This window comes from Musca autumnalis, unplaced genomic scaffold, assembly GCF_047663935.1.
Source record: "Musca autumnalis isolate F117 unplaced genomic scaffold, ASM4766393v1 scaffold_1, whole genome shotgun sequence".
NCBI classification, from domain to species: domain Eukaryota; kingdom Metazoa; phylum Arthropoda; class Insecta; order Diptera; family Muscidae; genus Musca; species Musca autumnalis.
Window position 1 is genome coordinate 327,380,643 of NW_027411644.1, and position 24,362 is coordinate 327,405,004.

The 24,362-nt window shown below is 34.1% G+C and overlaps 1 protein-coding gene and 1 long non-coding RNA gene across 3 annotated transcripts; both read right to left on the minus strand.

Moving 5' to 3' along the window:
• Positions 1-10,261: 10,261 nt before the first annotated feature.
• LOC141391520 (uncharacterized) lies at positions 10,262-11,396 on the minus strand. Of its 2 annotated transcripts, XR_012409671.1 has the most exons (4): positions 11,195-11,366; positions 10,811-11,129; positions 10,655-10,758; positions 10,262-10,389 (listed from the first exon to the last, which is right to left on the minus strand). It is a non-coding gene; the product is annotated as an uncharacterized lncRNA (long non-coding RNA). The 2 variants fall into 2 exon arrangements; XR_012409670.1 differs by lacking the exon at positions 10,262-10,389 and having other exon boundaries at positions 10,556-10,758; positions 11,195-11,396.
• A 987-nt stretch (positions 11,397-12,383) lies between these two features.
• wdn (wings down) lies at positions 12,384-18,640 on the minus strand. The gene is made up of 3 exons (XM_073962769.1): positions 17,258-18,640; positions 14,000-15,501; positions 12,384-13,434 (listed from the first exon to the last, which is right to left on the minus strand). Exons 1-3 carry the CDS (start codon positions 18,370-18,372, stop codon positions 12,878-12,880), a joined length of 3,174 nt encoding a protein of 1,057 aa, XP_073818870.1. The 5' UTR covers positions 18,373-18,640; the 3' UTR covers positions 12,384-12,877.
• Positions 18,641-24,362: the final 5,722 nt, after the last annotated feature.

Below are 24,362 nucleotides of genomic sequence, written 5' to 3' on the forward strand. Positions count from 1 at the left end.
TGGACAGCTGGGAGACAAACGACAAATGTATGTATGTGTTAGTAAATCAGAGTTGTATTTGAAGACAAACTGTCTGGTGTAAACGCCTAGTTATGTGTGTGTAAGAAAGTAAGTCCGTAGTCACACGTACACATTTTTCCATGGTAGAACAAGAAAAGGTAGCAGCAATACCCAGCTGACTGAACTGGGTTGTAGTGTTAGTGTCAAATTCCATTCGACATTTTATGTATTTATTTCTATGTTCGATGTATATTAGGGATATATATTTTTGAAGAACAAATTTATTCATCAGAAAAAAAAACTATTTCCCATAAAGACGGCTTCATATCATTGACATGTAACCTCCTCCAGGTCCGAACGACATGCCGCACACTAAAACACCGCTTATAGAGGCGGTACAATATTTGTTAATATGTGTGGTATTTTGTTAAACTTGAAAAGAATAAAGCCCTAATAAATATGTGCTTTTTTGTTTTTAAAAGCAAATGATTGAAACAGCTTCTCTTTTTTCAATGAATTACCAGCGACCCGAAACATTTTTGCAAGTATTCTACTTTCTGCGAGAAATTATGCATTTAGTGGAATGATATGGAAACATTCAAATTGAAAATCTAACGAGTTTTCATTCATGTTTTCCAAAATATTCAATCAAATGTGAAAAATTATTAGTTTTTTAAATTCCAATAATTTATAGACATTTCCTTGTTTTGTTTACATTTACGTTGACACTAAGGTTTACAAACAAAAACAAATTCCTTTGTGGTTGTTGTTCGAGTTGTATTTGTTGTAGTATTAACTTTACCTTGTATTTGTTCTACCATGACATTTTTCGGTAAAATAAATAGTCTATTCCAGTACTGTAAGAATCTACTAATTTTTACTATTTTTTTCCGATAATATAAAAGAAAAATTTTTTCGTAGTAAAAAATAGTAGCTTCTTGCAGGTTCTGGAACAGAGCAAAAATGTATTTTTTAAATTTTTTATAAAATAAAAGCAGTTGTTTATTCTCCTTTACATTTCTGTGAACTACTTTTGCATAACTTCAAGAAAATCATTGACATTTCCGCCATTTTCATCCCCAAACTAATGGCGATGACAACTTAACGATAATATCGATAGCAATCGATATTTTAAAACATTGTATCGAAAATATCTAATATCGATGGTTTGCCAGCTCTAGCATATTGGCGATGACAACTTAACGATAATATCGATAGCAATCGATATTTGAAAACATTATATCGAAAATATCTAATGTTGGGAATATCGATGGTTTGCCAGCTCTACCATACACTATCAAATTGGCTTGTCCATCCGATGAACTCCTTCTGTAGGTGTGTGCTTGATAAGTGTGTAGCAAAGCATTCAATCTGCAACCAAAATCTTCAAATTTTCCTCTAAAAAACGAATGAACTTATTTTTTTTATTTCTTTCCAAACACAATGTTTTCTTTTTTCCAAATTTCTTTTTGACAATTTTGAAAATAAACCATATTCATCGGATTAATTGGGTTTCATTTTGAAAATCAAACCTAGTTTGATTTTCCTCAATCCGTAAAATACACACACACATTCTCATATTTTGAAAAATGTGCATATACTACTACAAATGTTAACATCAAAATTTGATAGTGTATGGGGCGCTTAATGTTGGGAATATCGATGGTTTGCCAGCTCTAGTATACATTGTAGATCTGGCAAACAATCGATATTCACAACATTAAGGCCTAGGTACATAAGCTGCCTTGCCTACTTGCCTTGCATCCTTCAGATAAAAGAATAAAAAAGAAACGGGCAACTCAGTTCGAAATTTGCTCGGCCTTCTTTATTCCTTTATTTTTATTATGTCAGAAATGAAGCAGCTAAGCAATGCAACCAAGCGAGGCAGCTTATCTACCCAGGCGGTAGAATAATTACAGGTAGGCCACAGCTAAAGGCCTGGGCATATAAGCTGCCTCGCCTGCTTACCTTGCTTTCCTGCTTCATTTCTGACATATCAAAAATAAAAGAATAAAGAAGGCCGAGCCAATTTCGAACTATGTTGCCCTTTTCTTTTTATTCTTTTATCAGAAGCAAGCAAGGTAAGCAGGCCAGGCAGCTTGTGTACTCACCCCTTTCTTCTTTTATCGGAAGCAAGCAAGGTAAGGGGCAGTTTACACTATATGTAAATGTCATATAACATAAAATTTTCCATCGTTATATATTCGCTAATATGTGCAATATTGGAGATTTTCCTTACGCCATTTACTCTGTGGGCCCACACCAGCGAAAATGTAAAAAAAAACTACGTCTCCACATAGCCTCCGTGGGTAGATATGGAATGTTTTTTTTTCGTGTCATATGACATTGATAGATAGTGTAAACTACCCCTAAGTAGGCGAGGCAGCTTATATACTCAGCCCTCTGTTTTCTTTGCGGACCTTTTTAATTTCTAAATAGGCAGGCGTTTCATTGAGGTGCTTATGCTTCGTTTACATTTACGAAATCCACTCGTTGATTAAACGTCAGGAATTGACATTACTCAAATTTCGTACCTTCATATTAAACTTAATGCTTGGTTTACATTTACGAAATCCACTCGATTTCAACTGTCAAATCCATAGGTTAAACGTCAAAAGAAATCCAGATGAGATTTCATTTGACGTTTGAGCTATGGAATTGACAGTTGAAATCGAGTGGATTTCGTAAATGTAAACTTAGCATAATAGCAGCTTTGGTAATTGTTGCGCCTCTTGTTATGCAATAAGTCATTGCATCTATTAACTTTTCTTTGTTAAGACTACGCAATGGTTTCGACTTCAGTTTTTCATTTAATTGCCTTTCTATATCTTCCCGCGCTATTCGCTGTTTCTGATGAAAACAGTCGATTTGACTGAGGGTGTCGTTGATGTCATATTCTGGTGCGAAATCTTCCGGAGTGTCTTGAATCCGTTTATTTAATAATGTTTGAAGGTCGTCCTCATTTACTTAAGTATTTCGGCGCTCTCTTTTGCGGTAGTTTTACAGACGACGCAATGTTGGAGAGCTTGCTTCATATTGAAGTTGCTGATGTTGGAACTTCTCATAATTTTGAAAATAATTATTGAACAAGACAAAAAACATTATATTTTTGAAAATTATGAGAAATTCAGTTATAGTTTTTTTGAGGGGGTTTTCAGACTTAAACCAGTATAACTTAGCCATTTGTTAACCGATTTAAATAATAATAACTTGTTCTAAAGATATTATTCACCCCTTTAAAAGGAAGAAGGATCACTAGAAATCCGTTGTGTAAAAAGAAGATACTAAGCGAACAACCATATGACGTAATTACAACAACAAACAAATGCACGAAATAAAGGAGTAACAAACTAATGGGTACTTTACACGATATGTTTTTTACATATGAGTTGTCACTTTGCATATAAATTTTGTACGGGAGAAGTGACAACTCATATGTAAAAAACATATCGTGTAAAGTGTCCATAAACGATAATTACATGATTATGACAAAACAAAAGCACATTAATGAAAGGTAAATAACTAGAATGATGAAGAGTTTTCTACATGGTAGTTGTTGTTGTTGCTTAAATAAAGTAACTGCGTAATAAAACTTTACGTTACAATTCAAATTTTTAAATTACCGGAAATTAAACTAAATTAACTTAAACCTATCAGTTACATTCGTAACAATATTATAGCCTTTTGCAGGGTTATGCACTCGATTTCAAATGTCAATGCCTTTGCGTATACGTCAAATCAAACCACTCGATTTCAACTGTTAACTCCTTTGCTTAAACGTCAAATGAAATCCAGTCGATTTCAGACGACTTTTCATTTGACGTATACGCAAAGGAATTGACAGTTGAAATCGAGTGCATAACCCTGCAAAAGGCTATAATATTGTTACGAATGTAACTGATAGGTTTAAGTTAATTTAGTTTAATTTCCGTTAATTTAAAAATTTGAATTGTAACGTAAAGTTTTATTACGCAGTTACTTTATTTAAGAAACAACAACTACCATGTTGAATTATCTTCATCATTCTAGTTCTTTACCTTTCATTAATGTGCATTTGTTTTGCCATAATCATTCAATTATCGCCCAGTATTTGTTTTTGTTGCACTTTCTTGTATAATAGTCCATTACGTCATGTCTGTCTTCTGTGTTTGTATCCCGTATATCAGAGGAAGGCAGAGAACATTTTTGGGTCTCCCTTGTTCTCTCAATGAGCGTAAATTTGTTGTTGTTCACAACGTCCCGCTTGCGACGAAAATTCCAATTGTCGCAATTTAAGTAGTCCAGAACTAGTTCTAATCAGTACTAGTACAAATATTGGCCAATTGTAACCTTTTTATCCCCAAGTAAACGACGAGGCGTCAGTTGCGACTTAATTAAATTAACTTAAACGACAAGTTGTATAATACCCTAGACATACGGCAGAGCTAATTTGCATTAAAAATGTCCTAATTTGAATTAATTTTTCACCCTGCCAGACGATAGTATCTGCATTTATGAAACAGCTGTTTGTGTTGTTTGTTTGTACCCAGCAGACCATTTCATAAAGCTTTACAAAAGTTCACGAAAATATGCGAAACAAATACACTTTCTACCTTTGATCTTTTCACCACGATGAAACAAAAATAAATTTAATTTATTCGCGATATTTTTGAGTCTTTTTAATATTATAAAAATATTGCAAAACTTTAAAAAACATTTGAGGAAGATATAATTTTCGATAGAATTGGTATGGTGGGTAATGAAATTTTTTGTGAAAATAAAAATTTGAAAAAGAGATTTGTTAGAAGGCTTGAAAAACGATTAGCTGCTATTCTATTCGCGAAAGACCACTACTTATTTTGAAGAAACGCGAAAATTGCTGATTTGCTTTCCCTTTTTATTTTCTTAAAAATGGAAATTTGACAAAAGACAATTGATTTCTAACAGCATTGACGTATTGAAATTGCTAAATTCATTTTAAATTTCCTTTGATTTTGTGCATTAAGAATGTGGATAATGCACGAATTAATTTGAATTAAGGCAGTTAATGCAAATTAACTCCGCCGTCTGTCTAGGGTATAAATAATTCACATTTACATTTTCTTCATAACTTTAATATAAATGAAGCATCCAATAACAGAAGCTAGTGTTGATGGAGTGAATATCTTCGTACATATTATTAATATTGTTACGGAATTAGATTTAACTAATCTCCGTGTAGACGTTGTTTTATTCCCCAGTACGATTTGTACCAAATAAAACAGATTACGTTTCTACAATGCTTTATTTACTTTATTACACTTATTCAGAACCGACTTTAATTACAAAGCACACAGCAAGTCTCTAGTTAGCACGCAGCTCTTATTTAACCGATCTGTTCAGTTCAACGCTTAAAACACAACTCACCCGTCATTGCCAGTTCCCCTGTATTTATATCCCAAAGTCTCCCTGTTCGAGAGTCCTCTAGAAAATGTCTGGCAACTCCTCGAATATGTACAACGAACACACAGACGCACATTCGCACTAATCGAACAACCAGACTCACATACATGGGGGATGATCAATGACGTAATTACAACAACAAATAAATGCAAGAAAAGAAGTAACAAACTAAACAATAATTACATGACTATGGCAAAACAAAATAAAAACACATTAATGAAAGGTAAAGTAACATCTAGAATAATGAAGAGAGTTCTACATGGTAGTTGTTGTTGCTTAAATAAAGTAACTGCGTAATAAAAACTTTACGTTACAATTCATATTTTTAAATTAACGGAAATTAAACTAAATTAACTTAAACCTATCAGTTACATTCGTAACAATATTGTTCTGGTATAAAAAAGGAATACGAAGGAAATATGCAAATCGCCCTTTTCTTCTCTCTACCCGCTAGTAATTCCAATTGTCGAAATTTAAATAGTCCTAAACTAGAGGTAAGTGGTACTAGTTCACAATAGACCCATATGTAATGCGAAGGGAACCAATTGACACCTATATATCGCTTGCGCGATGGTCTAGTTCGGCATCGGAAACTCGTCGATTCTCAGCGTTACAGTAACTAGTTCCACTTCTGACCCCTCACAGTGCAATCAACTGTAAACTTTAACATGGGGATGTCATAGGAGGTAACCAATTGACACTCTATGCATTACCTGTAGGTGGTATTGTACTAGTTCCAGGTTTACAGTCATATACCAGTTTATTTATAAAAAAAGTGGTGGGAAATAGTCACAACTGACGCTTCGTGGTTTACTTGGGGATATATAGGTGTCAATTGGTTCCCTTCGCATTACCTATGGGTCAATTGTGAACTAGTACCACTTACCTCTAGTTTAGGACTATTTAAATTGCGACAATTGGAATTGCTAGCGGGTAGAGGGAAGAAAATGGCGATTTGCATATTTCCTTCGTATTCCTTTTTATACCAGAACAATATTAATAATATGTACGAAGATATTCACTCCATCAACACTAGCTTCTGTTATTGGATGCTTCATTTATATTAAAGTTATGAAGAAAATGTAAATGTGAATTATTTATACCCTAGACAGACGGCAGCGTTAATTTGCATTAACTGCCTTAATTCAAATTAATTCGTGCATTATCCACATTCTTAATGCACAAAATAAAAGGAAATTTAAAATGAATTTAGCAATTTCAATATGGCAATGCTGTTAAAAATCAATTGTCTTTTGTCAAATTTCCATTTTTAAGAAAATAAAAAGGGAAAGCAAATCAGCAATTTCGCGTTTCTTCAAAATAAGTAGTGGTCTTTCGCGAATAGAATAGCAGCTAATCGTTTTTCAAGCCTTCTAACAAATCTCTTTTTCAAATTTTTATTTTCACAAAAAATTTCATACCCACCATACCAATTCTATCGAAAGTTATATCTTCCTCAAATGTTTTTTAACGTTTTGCAATATTTTTATAATATTAAAGAGACTCAAAAATATCGCGAATAAATTAAATTTATTGTTGCTTCATCGTGGTGAAAATATCAAAGGTAGAAAGTGTATTTGTTTCGCATATTTTCGCGAACTTTTGTAAATCTTTATGAAATGGTCTGCTGGGTACAAACAAACAACACAAACAGCTGTTTCATAAATGCAGATACTATCGTCTGTGCAGGGTGAAAAATTAATTCAAATTAGGACATTTTTAATGCAAATTAGCTCTGCCGTATGTCTAGGGTATTATACAACTTGTCGTTTAAGTTAATTTAATTAAGTCGCAACTGACGCCTCGTCGTTTACTTGGGGATAAAAAGGTGACAATTGGCCAATATTTGTACTAGTATTGATTAGAACTAGTTCTGGACTACTTAAATTGCGACAATTGGAATTTTCGTCGCAAGCGGGAATGCTTTCCATTGCCGTATATGTGTATTGTTGTTGTTCGTTTGGTGCGAGTGTGCGTCTGTGTGTTTGTTGTTAGTTGGCTTCCCGAGGTTGCCAGATGCATGCTCTAGATACTTCCAAACGATACCTGTGGGCATATAAATATCAGATGACGGGTAAACAGTGATCAGTTATGAATTTATATGAGATATGTGTGAGATATGTGTGAAAGGTGGTAAATAGCGGCCAAAGAGACTGGGATGAGCATATTCCAAAATTCCTACCAGCCTATAAGTCGGCCATTCATGACTCCACATCTCGAACCCCAGCCAGAATTTTGTTCGGGAATGAATTGAAGCTGCCTGGTGACTTGAAATTGATAACGATGAAAACAGTCAAAACTCTTTCAGTGAAGTCCACGATGCAGTACGACATGGGATAATAATGGTCAGCAACCGCGAGGTACGATCGAGCGGCAAATACTGACGGGTTCCAAGAAGGGCAACTAGTACTATTGGTCAACCCACAACGGAAGAAAGGACTATGCCCCAAGTTACTGGGAAGGCCCCTACAAGGTAGTCACGAAAATAAATGACGTCGTGTATCGCATACAGAAGAGCGACAGCCCTAGATCCGCTATGGAACGAGAACTGTGCCAGGTCATGAGGAACAGGCTTAAGCGGGAGGCAGTGTTACCAATGCCCATACCACAGAGAGGGAACTGTGCCTATTCGGGACGAACAGGCTTAAGCGGGAGGCAATGTTACGAATGTAACTGATAGGTTTAAGTTAATTTAGTTTAATTTCCGTTTATTTAAAAATTTGAATTGTAACGTACAGTTTTATTACGCAGTTACTTTATTTAAGCAACAACCATGTAGAATCATCTTCGTCATTCTAGTTGTACCTTACATGTTATGGGTACTTTACACGATATGTATTTTGCATATGAGTTGTCACTTCTCCCATACAAAATGTATATGCAAAGTGACAACTCATATGTAAAAAACATATCGTGTAAAGTACCCATTACTGATGTGCCTTTGTTTCCATTTGTTTTGCCATAATCATTCAATTATCGCCCAGTATTTGTTTTTGTTGTACTTTCTTGTATAATAGTCCATTACGTCATGTCTATCTTCTGTGTTTGTATCCCGTATATATGTGTTGTTGTTGTTGTTCGTTTGGTGCGAGTGTGCGTCTGTGTGTTTGTTGTTAGTTGGTTTCTCGAGGTTGCCAGATGCATGCTCTAGATACTTCCAAACGATACCTGTGGGCATATAAATATCAGATGACGAGCAAACAGTGATCAGTTATGAATTTTATCGCGAAGTGTAAACATCGACTAAAGAAGTAAAGTAAAACTGTGTACTTAGCTATAACAGTCAGTTCCGAATAAGTGTAATGAGTGAATAAAGCATTGTACAAGCGCAATCTAAAACGAACCCTGTTTTATTTGGTACAAATCGTATCGGGGAATAAAACGACGTCTACACGGAGATTAATTAAACCTAATTCCGTAACAATATGTATACAATTGTTTCAAAGCACACATTAGAGCATTTTTCGGTTTGTTGCCAAGGCACATGACAATTTCGGAACCATGATACAATAAGAAGGTAGCATTATCAGCCCAGCTGATGGTAACATAATAGTTGTGTCTTTTTACTTTTTCAGTAATAATTATTCAGTAACTTCTTTTCAGAGAGTAAGAGAGATTTTACTCTTTGATACGAAAGTAGAGAAAAAAGTAAAAAGACAGCATTTAGTAAACTTTAGCAAGATAACAGTTAATAACCAAAAACAAAAACATTGGCGCAAATGCATGAAAGAAAAACTAAGTCCAAATCAATGAAAAAGTTCTTCAATTTTAAGCAAAATAAATAAAAAATAATTAATATATTAATAAAACAATCAATAAATATAGCTGAATCGTAATATTTATAATATTTTCCACAAAAATAAGATAAACATTGAGCAGCTGACCATTAGCAGATGATTAAAAAACAGCTGATCGAACTTGCTAAATGTTGCTGGGAAAAATTCTTTTAGCAACTTTTAGCAATTTCTCAGCAAACAACTGTCAAAATTGTTCTCTCACTTCGCTCTCTTTTACTGAACTTTTGTGTAAAAAGACAGCATTTAGTAACATTTCGTAATAATTATTACAAATTATCACGTAAAAAGACACACCTAATGTGTCAATTGCATTGAATTTATGTCAAATTTTGACATCTTATGTTACCAAAAACGGCAGTTGCTGCTACCTTCTTATTGTATCATGTTCGGAACATTCGTCAACGAATCGTCGACGAAAATGTCATCGAAGACTCGATTTTCTATTGGGTTTCGTCAATGTATGTGTGAGTATTTTATGCAGGATAGAAATCAAAACAATTTTGATTTTAATAAAAACCAAGATAATTGAGCTTCAGGTCAATGTTTATATTTTTATTGATTTTGGAAATGAAACTCTTTCAGTCCGATGAATTTTGTTTATTTTCGAAGTAATCAAGAAACAGTTTTTGAAAATTACAAATATTATTTGTGACGAAATTAAAAAATTTTAAAAACTGTAACTAAAAGTCCGTTTTGGAGCAAAATTTATCATTTTTGGAATATGGATTGAAGGAATGCCCACATTTTATTCGCATGGTAAAATCAAATTGTTGAATTTTTTAATAGTAAAGGCCTCAGCACATACAGTCCGTTGAGTGATACTTTGTGACACGCGCTGTCCCAAAAAAGTTAAATTATGTTATTTCAATTGTTCTAAACAGCTATACCTAACTCTCAGCGCTACGTAAAAAAAATTATTCACCGTATTACCCAAATACGTTGAGTACAAAATCACACTTAAAACACCAAATCCGCTACCAAAACTTATTTAAATGTTTTCATTCGTAAAATAAATAATTTTCCTTTGCCATAAATTGGATTTCAGGGGCCTAATTATGTGAGTCGATATCGAGTTTTTTCGAACCGAGTACCCAAAGTTGGTATGATAACATTCGGTATCGAGTAAAATTATCGAGTTATCGATCAATTTTCTGCGAGACATTTCTCGTTGCTACATTACCAATCGTAAACAAGAAAAATGAAAGAAAATGCAAGAAAAGTAATGTGCAAATTGAATCTTGCTTTCGTTTATGCAAAATACAGATAAATTAGTTAATAAATGTGAAGATTTCTGAACAAAGTAAGAATAATAATAAGTCGTGCGCCGCACCGCCATATTTGGAACATATAGCCAAAATTGTATATTAATGATCGCAAATCTATAGTCATGTAAATAAAATTTGATGAAAATAACATTTTCTATAAACAAAACTTACTATCATAGAGTTAAGGTTGTGATAGCCTTTTCTGTTAAAGAACATATGCTCATTTTCCGTTGGTTTTTGTAGGCCAAAATGGGTTCCGCCAACACATCCAATTACTAATATAATTTTGTTAATTATTGCATGATATATTAAATATTATATACGAACCTCCAGGAATTCCATATTTGGTATAAAATGATTCCTTACATATAGTAGATTGCTCTGGAGAAAATCGTATATGTTGTGGGCATAGTTTTCGCTCCAGTTCATTTACAACATGTTTAACAATTTTTGATGTAACACTCTGACACAGACCTAAAATTAAATCATTCCCTATAGTATATTGGAAACCGCCACTTCCCAAAAGGGACAACGTTGCTGCCAACTGCAAATTGGGGGGACAGATTTTGAACTTTGGCACGAAAATTCCAAACAAGAAAGTACATAACGGAAAGCCTCTTTTGTCAGCCTGAATCTCTGTAGAAATCTGCGAAGAAATATAATATACATTTTAAATTGATCAATTTATGATTTATACTTTAAAACACATACGCAGCTTCCGGTAAAGATAAAGGTTCACTGTGTGAACGAATTTGTTTACGAATTAAATTAATGTCGTCATCTTCTTCGTCAGAGGAAGATAACAAGAATAACACAGATGGATCCATTTTATTATTTTATGTTCATTTCTTATAAAAATTGCGCCAATCAAGAATGTTTCTAATAATTCTGCCAAAACAACCGTACGTTTATTAAGGTAGATGCATTATCAATATGTCAAAACAATTTAAAAAAGGATTTCCAAACATTAATAATGTTCTTATTTTCTTACCACAACTTTATTCCGAAATTATTATTCAAAGTATTTTTCAAAAAATTTCACAAAAATTTACATTTTTTCATTCATAATAATGCTTTTTTCGTTTTTGTTTTAAAATAAATACTTTTTCGGCATCTACCTATAATTATGTTCCTTAAAGAAAATTTAGGCTTTCACAGTTCGATTACCGGTTTTCATAGTTCGATTACCGGTTACTATCGAAAAAATCGATAACAATGCTTAAACGTTTTCGATCGAGACTTATAATGCCGTTTCTTTATCGTGTCGAAAACAAATTCACGAGTAATTTCTCGATCGAATCGACTCACATAATTAGGCCCCAGGTTTTGTTGGGCTTTTGTTTTCAAAATACAAAACACACACATACATGCATACAAAACGTTCTGTCATAGTTGAATTTGTTCAACTTACAAAAAGTATACGCTCCACGTATTTCGGTAGTTCTCATAAGAATACATGTGTTTACTTTTTTCACCACACACGCCCTGGGTATACGGACGTATATAGGTATGGTACTTTCGATTAAATATGTCTCGGTTAAATAGGTATGTACTTAAAAACATATTTAAGGAAGTACTTCCCTCCTATGACATCACCATGTAAAAATATTGGCTTTTACCGTCAATTTGTAAGTAGTTACTACTGCAAATTTACTGAGTTTTATCACTTTCTCCTTTAAGTTGCAACGGCAGAAAGACAAAACTCGGGGGGAGTTTACATCCATAATCACCCTTATAATTTATGGTGTATAAAATGTTCGATAGAACTTAGGAAGAATTTATTTCAACATCTTTACTTCAGTGATCTTGATTTAAGTGATCTTCAAACCCACAATTATTATATAAAAATCGCTTATTTGTGTATATTATTAGAAGAAGTCATCAGAAAAACTAACGATGATTTAATGAATTTGAGAAAAACATATTTTTATTTATGTATTGTTTTATTTTTCTTACAAAATTGTTTGTACAAACTACCAAAGACTAAAAAAAGTTATCTTATGTTTAAAGGACATTGGTTTGCAATATATATTTATATATAACATTCGATTCGTTCGCTTACGTTTTACTACAATCTAATTAAAACAAGACTACCACATATTTAGTTTTGGAAAGAAAGGAAATTTTCGTGATATTATGAAATAAGGAGCCTTAAAATATACATATTTACTTGTAATTGTTAGACGCTAAATTTTAAACGACGATTATCCGATGATTTATTTTGTTGACAAATAATCGGCTACCGTTTAATTGTAGACTTAAGTAGAAATGGGACAAAACCCAACATAGTAAAAGTGAATGTGTTTCAAGATTAAACAAAATTACAACTAAACCCCTATATCAAACAGTTATGCTGTGGATTTACAACTATGGAAAAGTTCTTTCAACTTTGGATTAGGACAAATTGTGTTGAGCTGTCGTTGCTTGTTTTGGTAAATTACGGTTGTTAAATAACGCGAGCTTAGAGTGTGAGAACAGAAGCGTATCGACCGAAGGTAGAGCTTGATGAGACTTCATCAACACTGGTCCGGCATTTACAGTGAGCGGTAAATACAACTGATTGATAAAGGATGATGTGTTGTCAATGTTGTTGTTGCCAGTCGTGCTGTTACCATTTGTGGTCGTCATATTGGCCTTTACAAATCTTGAATTGCCACCGCTATTTGTTATTTGTATGAGTTCGGGAACACCGTTAATGTTTGTTGCCACCAGTTGTCGCACTTGTCGCGTTCCTGTTGTTGTACTATGAGAATCTTCGACTTTCATGGAACCAACAATTGTTGGAGAGTTAGTAGTGATTATTTGATTATTGGTAATTGTGAATTGGGGCAAGTAAAATGTATTTGTTGGATTAAAATCTGTAACAACTGTTGATGAAGGGGCAAATTCCATGGAAGCTGGTGATGAAAATGGCGATGATTCCAAAGATGATATACTTTTCTTAAGGGAATCTGAAAAACCAAATAAAAAACATTATTAATTTTTGTCAATAGAGCATTGAAATGATGGCGAGAACACAACAGTGACGTAGGAAATCAAATTGCTGTATATCTATGATCATAGGATTAAATCATAGTTGTCATTTCAGTATATGAATGAAACCAATGCGATTCTTTTCTTCTAAGGTGAATAAATTAAATTAAAAATAATTCTAACATTGATTAAATAGTGATGCAAACTTTATGGGCCATTATTGCATGTTTTCTTTTACTATTGGATGGAGTTTTGAAAGCAAAATAAACAAATTTGGAGGCATCAAAAGGATACTTTTCACATTAAAAGTATATGCCAAGAAAGTCCTACTTGAAATTTAATTTTTGCACTTAAAACAAGTGTTTTGGGAGTTTATGTCATTTATTTGACAGATATTGTATGGAATTGACATCTTAAATTTTGCATGTTTTAGAAAACATGTTAAATGCAAAATGGGTTTAAAACAAAAGAAGACTTATGATAATGGGGGTATGTGTTATAAACATAAAGAAAAATGATGGTAAGACAAAAAAGAAAACTTACCATAGTCATCGCTTTTCAAATCCATATCATGATGCTCTTCTTTTATCTTAAAATGCATATTCGCCACAGATTCAGAGGATATGGCATTATCAGTTTCGGCAAAAGTTGGCATAACTGTGGTGGCTGCTGCTGAGGTGGGTTTATATAGACCACATTCCTCCATTTCCAATGCCTGTTCCATAATTAACTCCTCGGCAGATGTTATACTGAGACAGTGAAGATCGGGAAATGGTGCTTTGGTCTGTTGTGTCTCGTGTTGCTGTTGTGTTTGCTGTGGCTCATTGTGCACTGCATGCATTTCAGCTTTGGGTTCGATAAACTCCTTCTTGATGATTATTGGAGGAGGGACTTGTTGTACTTGCTTTGGCATCGACTGCTTGCGCTCTCTTTTAACTTTCTCAACTTTAATGTTCGGCTGCATAAGAGGCGAATTATTGATGGAGGTGGAAGAGGCTGTCGCATTTGTATTAGACGACGAGATGCTTGAAACATTCATGGCCTTTGTACTAAAGACCAATGCCAGCGGTGGTGGACCAATTCCATTTGACGTTGTCATATTCACAATATGCGAGTTCTGAGTAGCTGTGACAATGTAGTTTGCTGTTGTCACTACTATATCCTTCTCGGTTTTTATTGCTGCATTGATTGCAACAGGTTGAATTTTCTTCTTACGCTTTGCTGGAACTTTTGCCAGTGGCGGTGGACCTACGTTATTAACAACACCGGCATTAGCCATGATAGTACTGCCAGATGTCGTTGAGGTTACTGTAACAGCTGTAGTACCTAAAGGAACAACAGATGCAACTAATGAAGTTGCCGTATTGGTACCGGAATCACATGATGTGTCCATTTTATTGAGATCAATGCCATTATTTTGATTGGTCGCAGTTGCCGAGTTTTGTAGTGTTGCTGATGTTGCATTTGGGGGATTTTTAATGTCTGTTCCTGTGGGTTTCTTTTCCTTTGGTGTACGTGTCGATTTCTTGGAACAATATGAAGGAATGTTTTCTAACATTTCGCCCGTCTTGTGGTCGACCTTGTGACGGCGCCTAGTATGTTTCAACCAATTAGGGAAATTTGTAAAATCACGAGGGCAATAATTGCATTTGAACGGCCGTTCTCCGGTGTGTATATTAGAGTGCTGCTTTAGTTTTGAATTCGATATAAATGATTTGTCGCACACGGTACAAGCGAATGGTCGTTGCTCCAAATGTACCAAATTGTGGACTTTGAGACATCGTTCGGTTTTATACATTTTACCACATTTCTCACAACGATAGGACCGGGTCTGGGCATGGTATTTCTGATGGCGTTGCAGGTGGCTACGTTCTTGAAAACGTTTCTGACACTCGGAACATTCGTATGGTTTCTCTGAGGTATGGATACGTTGATGGTGTGTTAAATTGATTTTCTGCACAAATTTCTGACCACATATTTCACAGCCGTATTTTTTATTTTCTGTGTGTATTTTTCGATGCATCCACATGCTACCCAGTTTAAGGCTATAATAGAAGAAAAAGTGAAATATTAAAAATAAAATTTTCATCAAAAAGTTAAACATACATTTTAAGGGAATTTCTTAAAGATAGTCACCTGTATGTGAACTTTAAACTAATAATATAAAAGCAGACAAAAATCAAGAATTGAATAATAATTCGTTTTGCCTGAGAAAGTGTGGTCATCGTTACCAATCCTGCCACAGGCAGATATGTATAGTATATCAAGTATATCAGTAGTAGAACCATAGTTACATATATATACCCAGATGAATTTATTTGAAGTTGCTATATGTGAAATAGTGATTGCACCTCTTTTTTTTTTTTTTTTTTTTTTTTTTTTGAAGCAATCCTTGCCTAGTCGTGGAAATCGCTCCATTTATTAGATTTTAGAAGCAATTACATAGAGATCCCTACCAGTTTTTCGAACCCTACAAATAACGACTTTATTTTTATTTCTTCATTTCTGAATGAAGAATGAATGGAGTGGATTTGGAGTCCTTGCCGAAAGCTAAACTGGTGATAAGAAGACAATATTATATAAAATATTTTGGATGGGGGAACATGATGACGCAGAGCAGAGGAAGTAAACACTTTTTTTATTTGTGTTATTATAAAACAGTTCTTAATACTCTTTTTACACAAATAATAAATTGATTTTATTTTTTCTGGGATATTATCAATGGCTAGCATTTTTATTGCATATTTAAAATGATTAAAACACATTCCTAAGAATGTATCTAAATTCAATCCAAAGCACTAAATCAAAAGATGTTCCGTTGATCGAAAATGGAGTGCATCCTAGACGTTTCCTGTGGAAGCCAAGTGGACAGCATCCCCGCTGCACCATGCCCTTGCAAAAATCATGACTTCTTTCACATAAAAACTGTAGTCCGAATCACTGGCACTCATGATTCATCTACTCCATTGGCTACAAATTTTTTGCTGGGTATAGTCTTTCCGTTTTTTTTAAATTTATTTTATTTGATACTTGGTAACCAAGTCTTAAAGGACACATAATTCCGTCACCGGAACATCACATTCTACTTACGGTATCTTTTTGTTGCAACTAAAATATATACGTTATGGTCGTTGTTACTAAACCAATTTATACCTATGTATTTACAAATCCTTGGGACCAGTGATTACCTTTACGGGTAATTTGAGACTGTTCTGTTTTGGAGAATTATAAACAAAGTACTCTTCCCATAATATACGGTCTAATCATATAAACATTAAGCATATAAGAGTCTTAAATCGAAAAAATCTATTTTGCTGCAAGAACACTACAGACACAACTTCATAATACCTACAAAAAATGTATAATTAATTTATGGTTTGTCCCTATGGACTAGCTTCTCATTTATGGAAATAAATTCAATTAAATAAGCAAATTCGTATGTTCATGTGTTGGGTCAAGATGAATGTAGTGGCTGGACTCAGAAAATTTTGAAATTTTGTCCAGAGGTAGATCTTGGAATCCTGATTACGATGATCGCGTTAGCCCTGTTTAGCATCTGTCTGTAGGTGAAATTCTTAAATCCAGACCGAAGGCAGGCTATTTTCGACAAAAGTTTAATTTTTGAAAACTTTCTGCGGAAAAAATTTCAAATCCAACCACTACATTCAACTTGCTCTCCGAAGGCCACCTATATTCTTCAATAACTAATGATCCAATCTATCCTATTTATCTTTTGCAAATCTGATAGATCTCTAGTGGTTGTACATAAGATAAAATAATTAGAATTCTAGCTCAACATACCACTTTCCACAGTCTGGACACTTTTTCCAAGCATCTTTACGTGCATCAATTGGTCGATGGGTTTTCAAGTGCTTCTTCAACGATGGTTCTGCATCGAATTCACGATCGCATTCCATACATTTATATATCATACGATGATTGTTATGATTTGCCAAATCTTGACTGCCCTGAAATATAACATCACAATCCAAACATTTGTACATGGGTTCCAATATGATTTTAGGTGGAGCTGTTTCATTTTTATTTACGGTGCAATCCAAAGCTGCCAATGGCGGAGGCTGAGCTGACAAATGTTCATTTGTTGTTATAGATTCCTTTTTAATAGTTACTGCCGTCCCAGCAGACGTTGTCGTGTTAGATATTGAAGTTCCATTCAATCTGGGCAAGTCTACTGGTGGCTTGGGAAACTGATTTATACGTATTATCGGTGATAATGATGGTGGACCACAGTTAGTTTGTGTCTCCAACTTCGTAAATCTAGTCGGCGATTTATCCTTCAGCAAATGTAGCTGATCGGAGCCCAAAGGTTTGCTACAACGCTTTAGTGGTGAAAATGAAATACCACAAGAGGGTTTCAGGAAGGTGCCACTAAAGTCAGTTTGTTCCTTCTTCAATACAATCCCCAGATCATTCTTCTCGCTGGAGTTCAAAATGCTGTTGTTACTTGATGGCGATGGAGATGGTGGCGATCTACTACAGCCAACGACACCGCCTCCGCTCGTATTGCCACTGCCGCTACCACTCACATCTAACTGCGATGTCTGGGCACTTTCATCTAGGGCTTTCCAAAAATCCGAAGATGATAGACTATTGCCTCCTATCATGCCAGATGGATCGGCACTTATAGTTACACATGCTGACAAGTCGATGTCCAAAGACTCGTCTTTAATGCTTGATATTGAGTCAAAATTATTCATCCTCAACAATGAGGAAAGTATTTCGTCACTGGGTTGCTTGCTTGGCGTAGACGAGGAAACCGGACTGGATTGTGTCGCAGATGCTCCTCTGGACGAGGTCGATGAAATCGTTGGTGAACACTGGATCATTGTTGTTGTCGATGCACTGCCGCCAACACCACCCATCATTTTAGGCGGCAATTTTTTACTTTCTTTCATATTACCAATATTTATGTCACAAAAATTAGAGGTTATGCCGTCTTTCCAGGTTATTTGTTTAATGCACTACTTGAAACACACATTGATTTGACAATTGATTAGTTTTTGCATATGACTATTGACTTGAATTGTTTTTTAACGTTTTATTAAGAAGTTATCACAAATAATTTCACAAAAATACAATACAGACGCTATTATTTTGACACGCCATTTTTATTTTTATTCTTCTCTTTCGCTTCTACCTACCTATGATTTATTAGTGGTTAACGGGTACCCAATAAAAATTAAGGGATTTCACACGAACCGATCATTTTCAGTAGTTGTCTTCGCTAATAGTACGTTTACATCATAGTAGAACTAGAAATGTATATTCCTCCATTCACATATCAGTCGTGGTGTCGAGCCGATGAACACTTTTTTATATGCATGTGCATGACAAGTGTGTGGCAAAGTCTTCAGTCAATTCTCGAAATCTTAAATTTTCTTCCAAAAATTAATTAATCTGGATAAAATTGAAAGTTCGAGTTATTGGAAGTACTTCTTGGTTGCAGCTTTAAGGTCTATATTAAAACAAGGAATATCGCACATTTTTATAAAATTATTAAATATCAACAGCCTGAATTATTGGTAAATCAGTTTTCGTTTATACACTCAACACGAAACATGCAAATTGAAGTTCCTTTGGTGAGAAATTCTGAAATTGAGCATTCGTTTTAGGTTCGGGTTTATAGAGTTTGGAATTATTTACCGAGTCCCTTGAAAATGTTCTCATATTCTAACATCACATTTAAGAGGAAGCTAATAGCAGAGCTGAGCAGAATCGTGAGAGAGGAAAATGTAAGAGAGAATTAATATTTAATCTTTCTTGATGTTTCACTACTTATTTCAGAATTTTTTATACATTAATGTTGTCTAAAATCGTATACAATGCAAATTATTAAAAAATATAAATAAAAAATTGCATAAACTTTAAATTGTTTATGGTTCACAAAAAACTAATAGTACGTTTTCACAATTTGTCTGTGTGCTAGCACACAGGCTTGCTCACCCCTGCTGATAGTATTTTTCATTTCTCAACAAAAATCTTCAAATCAAAACAGGTAACATTTGCCTTGAGACATGGTAACTGTGCTCCCGTTTCTATAGGAGGTAACCTTGGAAGGGTATTAGATAGGCGACTAACTTGGAAAGACCACATAAAGAATAAGTCCAATCAACTTAAAATCAAAACGCGTAAAGTAAATTGGCTCATTGGTCCATCACCAAAACTTAACCTTGAAAACAAACTTAGATTATATAAATGTATTCTAAAGCCTATCTGGACTTACGGTATCCAATTGTGGGGCACTGCAAGTAATTCAAACGTAGCAATTCTTGAAAGATACCAGTCAAAGACACTTCGTCTAATTACTTCGACTTACTTATTTAATGGCTATTTACAAAAAAATGTGGATGATTTAAAATCTATGAACGGAATGGGAGATCCAATACGTGATACCTTTTAAGTCTTTGTGTTTCATCCGATGTATCGAGTAAAGATATTGCTAAAATATTAACATGATGGCTAAGTCGTTGAACATATTTTTCGCTATAATTTTGTATTTCCTCTCCATGGGGCATATCAGAAATGATTCCATTCGGAGAGATTTATCAATTTTAAAGGTTCGAGAGGAAATAAAAAATTAAAGCGAAAAATATGTTCAACGACTTATGCTAAGTTTCCATTTACGAAATCCACTCGATTTCATCTGTCAATTCCATAGCTCAAACATCAAATGAAATCTCATCTGAAATCCATTGGATTTCATTTGACGTTTAACCTATGGATTTGACAGATGAAATTGAGTGGATTTCGTAAATGTAAACATAGCATTAGCCATTATGTTCATATTTTAGCAATATCTTTACTCGATACATCGGATGAAACTCGAAGACTTAAAAGGTATCACGTATTGGATCTCCCATTCCGTTCATAGATTTTATTTATTTATTTACTTATTTATTTATTTATTCAATTTAACATGTATAACAAAGCCAACAGGCCAATTAAAGGGCTGTTTACACCATCTATCAATGTCATATGAGCTGCTATTTCTTTCACCCATTCGACATTCTCTATGTTTGTCAAAATTGACGTCATCCATACAACTTTCAATTTGTGCGTTCATACCTGAAGTGTTATTTTCGTATGACATAACCTAAAATTATAAAAACAGCTGTTTTTGTCATTATTTACATTTATAGTTGAGTAGAAATTTTGCGCAAATTTTAATTTTGGTTGAAGGAAACTGAATTGGTAGAATTGGTGTTTGGAGTTATAGAGGCATTCATGTTTTTGCCACCAAACAATCATTTCAAAGACTGCTTCTTTCGACCAATCGATCTGAAAATAACATTATAAACGCCATTTATTTACTTTACTGAATATTTAAATATACATACCTTTCCATTTTCTTTCTTAAAAGATTTTGTTTTTCATTTTTTGTTCGAGAATGTCAGAAAACAGCTGATAAATGTATGTTTACATACGAGAATGCCGTATCAAATAGAACGCTCCCTAAATGAAAAATTTACATATGAGTTACCAAATCATTTTGATAGATGAAAATTTTCATAGTGGTTACACTATGTGTACAACATTCGCAGGTAGAAAATTTGGCATCTCATACGACATTGATAGATGGTGTAAACAACCCTTAATGAAATACAAAATGCTTAAACCAGTGACTCACTACTCCAACAAAAGGACAAACGTCCAAAATAAATACAATAGTAACATAATGAAGAGAAAAAAACTTAAAATAAAGTACTATTAATTACTAAAAAATTAAAATTATTTTTTTTTGTAAATAGCTATTAAATAAGTCAAAACATTTGTAAAATACATAATACTGCATTAATTAATAGATTTGTAACCATTTGTAAATAACCATTAACCGATATATGTACATATATGCATATTTTATAATTTTAATTATGTATGTCACTGGATGTATATAATTGGTCTGTTTCTTTACTTTTGAAAATGGTAAAACCGGCAAAAGTAGTAAAAGTTGTAAACTGCTCCCATATGAATTGTATGGTGTCAGAAGTAAAGGAACGCTTTTCGAGTAAAAAGTGGTAAAACTTGAAGATTCTTGCACGTAAAGGAACAGAGCTAATTTCTGTCACTTGTAATATAACCATATCATTTGATTATTTTCCATGAGGATAGATGGTAAATAAAGAGAATAATAAAAAAAATCTTAATATTTTTTTGTTATTTCAAAAAGACATCTGTTCTATGGGACCATAAAAGAAAATATAACTATGTTTTTTATCTTTATACATTTAGTAACATGCAGTATTCATATGGCTGGGGAGCCGTTTATCGTTTTATCTATGCAATTATCTATAAATATTATTATTAACTTTTGAATTATAATTGTTACTACCATAGTATTAGCTTTTTTATTGTAATCTCCAATACATACAATACAATACCAATTGGCTAGGAAGCTTTCTATGTATTGATTTTTTAAAATAAAATTTTAAATTTTTCTTAGTTCCTTTACAAACATTATTATTTGTTTTAGAAAATTGTATATTGAAGCTTTCTATGTATTGATTTTTTTAAAATAAAATTTTAAATTTTTCTTTGCTCCTTTACAAACATTATTATTTGTTTTAGAAAATTGTATATTGACAATTTGAAAATAAACACAATTCACCCAGACTGATGGGGGTTCATTTTGAAATCAAAACTATTTTGATTTTCATCAGTCTTGAAAAACTCACACATACATTAGGTGTGTTCGTTTACTCAACAATTTGTACAAATTTGTACAAGTCCAGTAACTTCTTGTAATCGACTAAGGTCTTTTGCATTGTACTGCAGAGTAAACGAACATCCAGTAACAGTTTGTACAAATTTTGAGTAAACGAACACACATATTCTCAAATTTTCAAAAATTTACACATACTAATAAATGCTGTCGGGCAGGCTGATTCAAAACAAAATACACAATTTGTTTATGTTGTGTACTGTTACAAACTTCCTCGCTTCCTCGTTTTCATGCGAATTTGAACATATAACACGTGTAACATATTGTTACGAATGTAACTGATAGGTTTAAGTTAATTTAGTTTAATTTCCGTTAATTTAAAAATTTGAATTGTAACGTAAAGTTTTTATTACGCAGTTACTTTATTTAAGCAACAACAACTACCATGTAGAACTCTCTTCATTATTCTAGTCGTTACATTACCTTTTGTTAATGTTCTTTTGTTTGTTTTGCCAAAATCATGTAATTATCGTTTAGTTTGTTACTTCTTTTCTTGCATTTGTTTGTTGTTGTAATTACGTCATTACTGTGCTTGTCGTCCGCCTGTATTCCCCCATGTATGTATGTGAGTATGGTTGTTCGCTTAGTGCGAATGTGCGTCTGTGTGTTCGTTGCACAGATTCGAGGTGTTGCCAGACTTTCTGGATAATTCTAGACCAAGGAGACTTTGGGGTATAAATACAGGGGAACTGGCAATGACGAGTTGAGTTGTGTTTTAAGCGTTGAACTGAACAGATCGGTTAAATAAGAGCTGCGTGCTAACTAGAGACTTGCTGTGTGCTTAGTAATTAAAGTCGGTTCCGAATAAGTGTAATAAAGTAAATAAAGCATTGTAGAAACGTAATCTAAAACGAACCCTGTTTTATTTGGTACAAATCGTACTGGGGAATAAAACAACGTCTACACGGAGATTAGTTAAATCTAATTCCGTAACAATTGGTGTCAGCAGTGAGATTACGATCATCCTACAATGAAGTTTAAGGATCTACGAGTGGAAGACTTGAAGAAGGAGCTAAGTAAGTTGGAGTTGTGTTCTACTGGCAACAAGGCCGAACTACAAAAACGCTTGTTGGAAGAGTTCGAGCGCCGTGGAATGAACATCGATGAATATGAGTTTGAGAAGGAGGAAGTCGAGTTATCGGCAAAGGGCGAATCCAGCGTTGAGGAAGTTTCGTCGGTAGCTGCCAGGGGTGACGATTTGAAATCAATGCTATGATGATGGAGAAATTAGATGCTAAAATGGAAGAAAATTCCAGAAAGAGCGAAGAAACTTCCAGACTTATGATGGAAATGAAAGCAGAAAATTGTCGAATGAGCGAAGAAAATTCTAGAAAGAGTGAAGAATATTCCAGAAAATTGGAGGAAAGATTTGCCAAATTCGACGACAACTTAGCGGAAAAGTTAGAAGAGAACTCTAGAAAAATCGCTAAGGGCATGGAAGAGAAACTAGAGATAAATTCTAGAACAATTAACGAGAAACTCGAGAACATCACGATGGTGATTGAAAAGAGAGTAGAAAACGTGGAGGTACAAATTAAAGAGTTGGATAAAAAGATTTTGTCTGTTGACGAGAAATTTCTGGCTCAAGATGAGAAGATTCTGGGCATAGAGAAGAAAATGTCGGAACTGGAAATCAAAGGTGGCCCAGTGAGAGCTATTCATAACACGTTAAAAATCAAGCCTCCAGTGTTCGACGGCTCAACCTCTTTAAATGTGTTCAAATTACAGTTCGAGACATTGGCTGCTAGAGATTCTTGGAACGACAACGACAAGGCGGTATCACTCCTTATGGCATTGAAGGGTGATGCTGCTGACGTATTACAGAGTATTCCCGCCGCTTCTAGGAACAACTATGGAGATATAATGGCTGCTCTTGAACGTAAGTACGGTAGTGAACACAAGCAAGAGATCTACCGAATGGAACTGAGGGGAAGAGTCCAGAAGCCAAATGAGACCTTACAAGACTTTGCGGCTGATATAGAGCGGTTGGCGCAGTTGGCATATCCAGGAGAGACACATCCATTGGTGGACCGCATAAAGATTGAGACATTTGCAAGTGGTATTCGTGATCCAGAGATAAAATTTGCGACGTATGCGGCACCGATAGGAACATTTGCAGAAACCGTGTCATTTGCCCTGGCCCAAGAAACCGCGAGGATGCTGGTG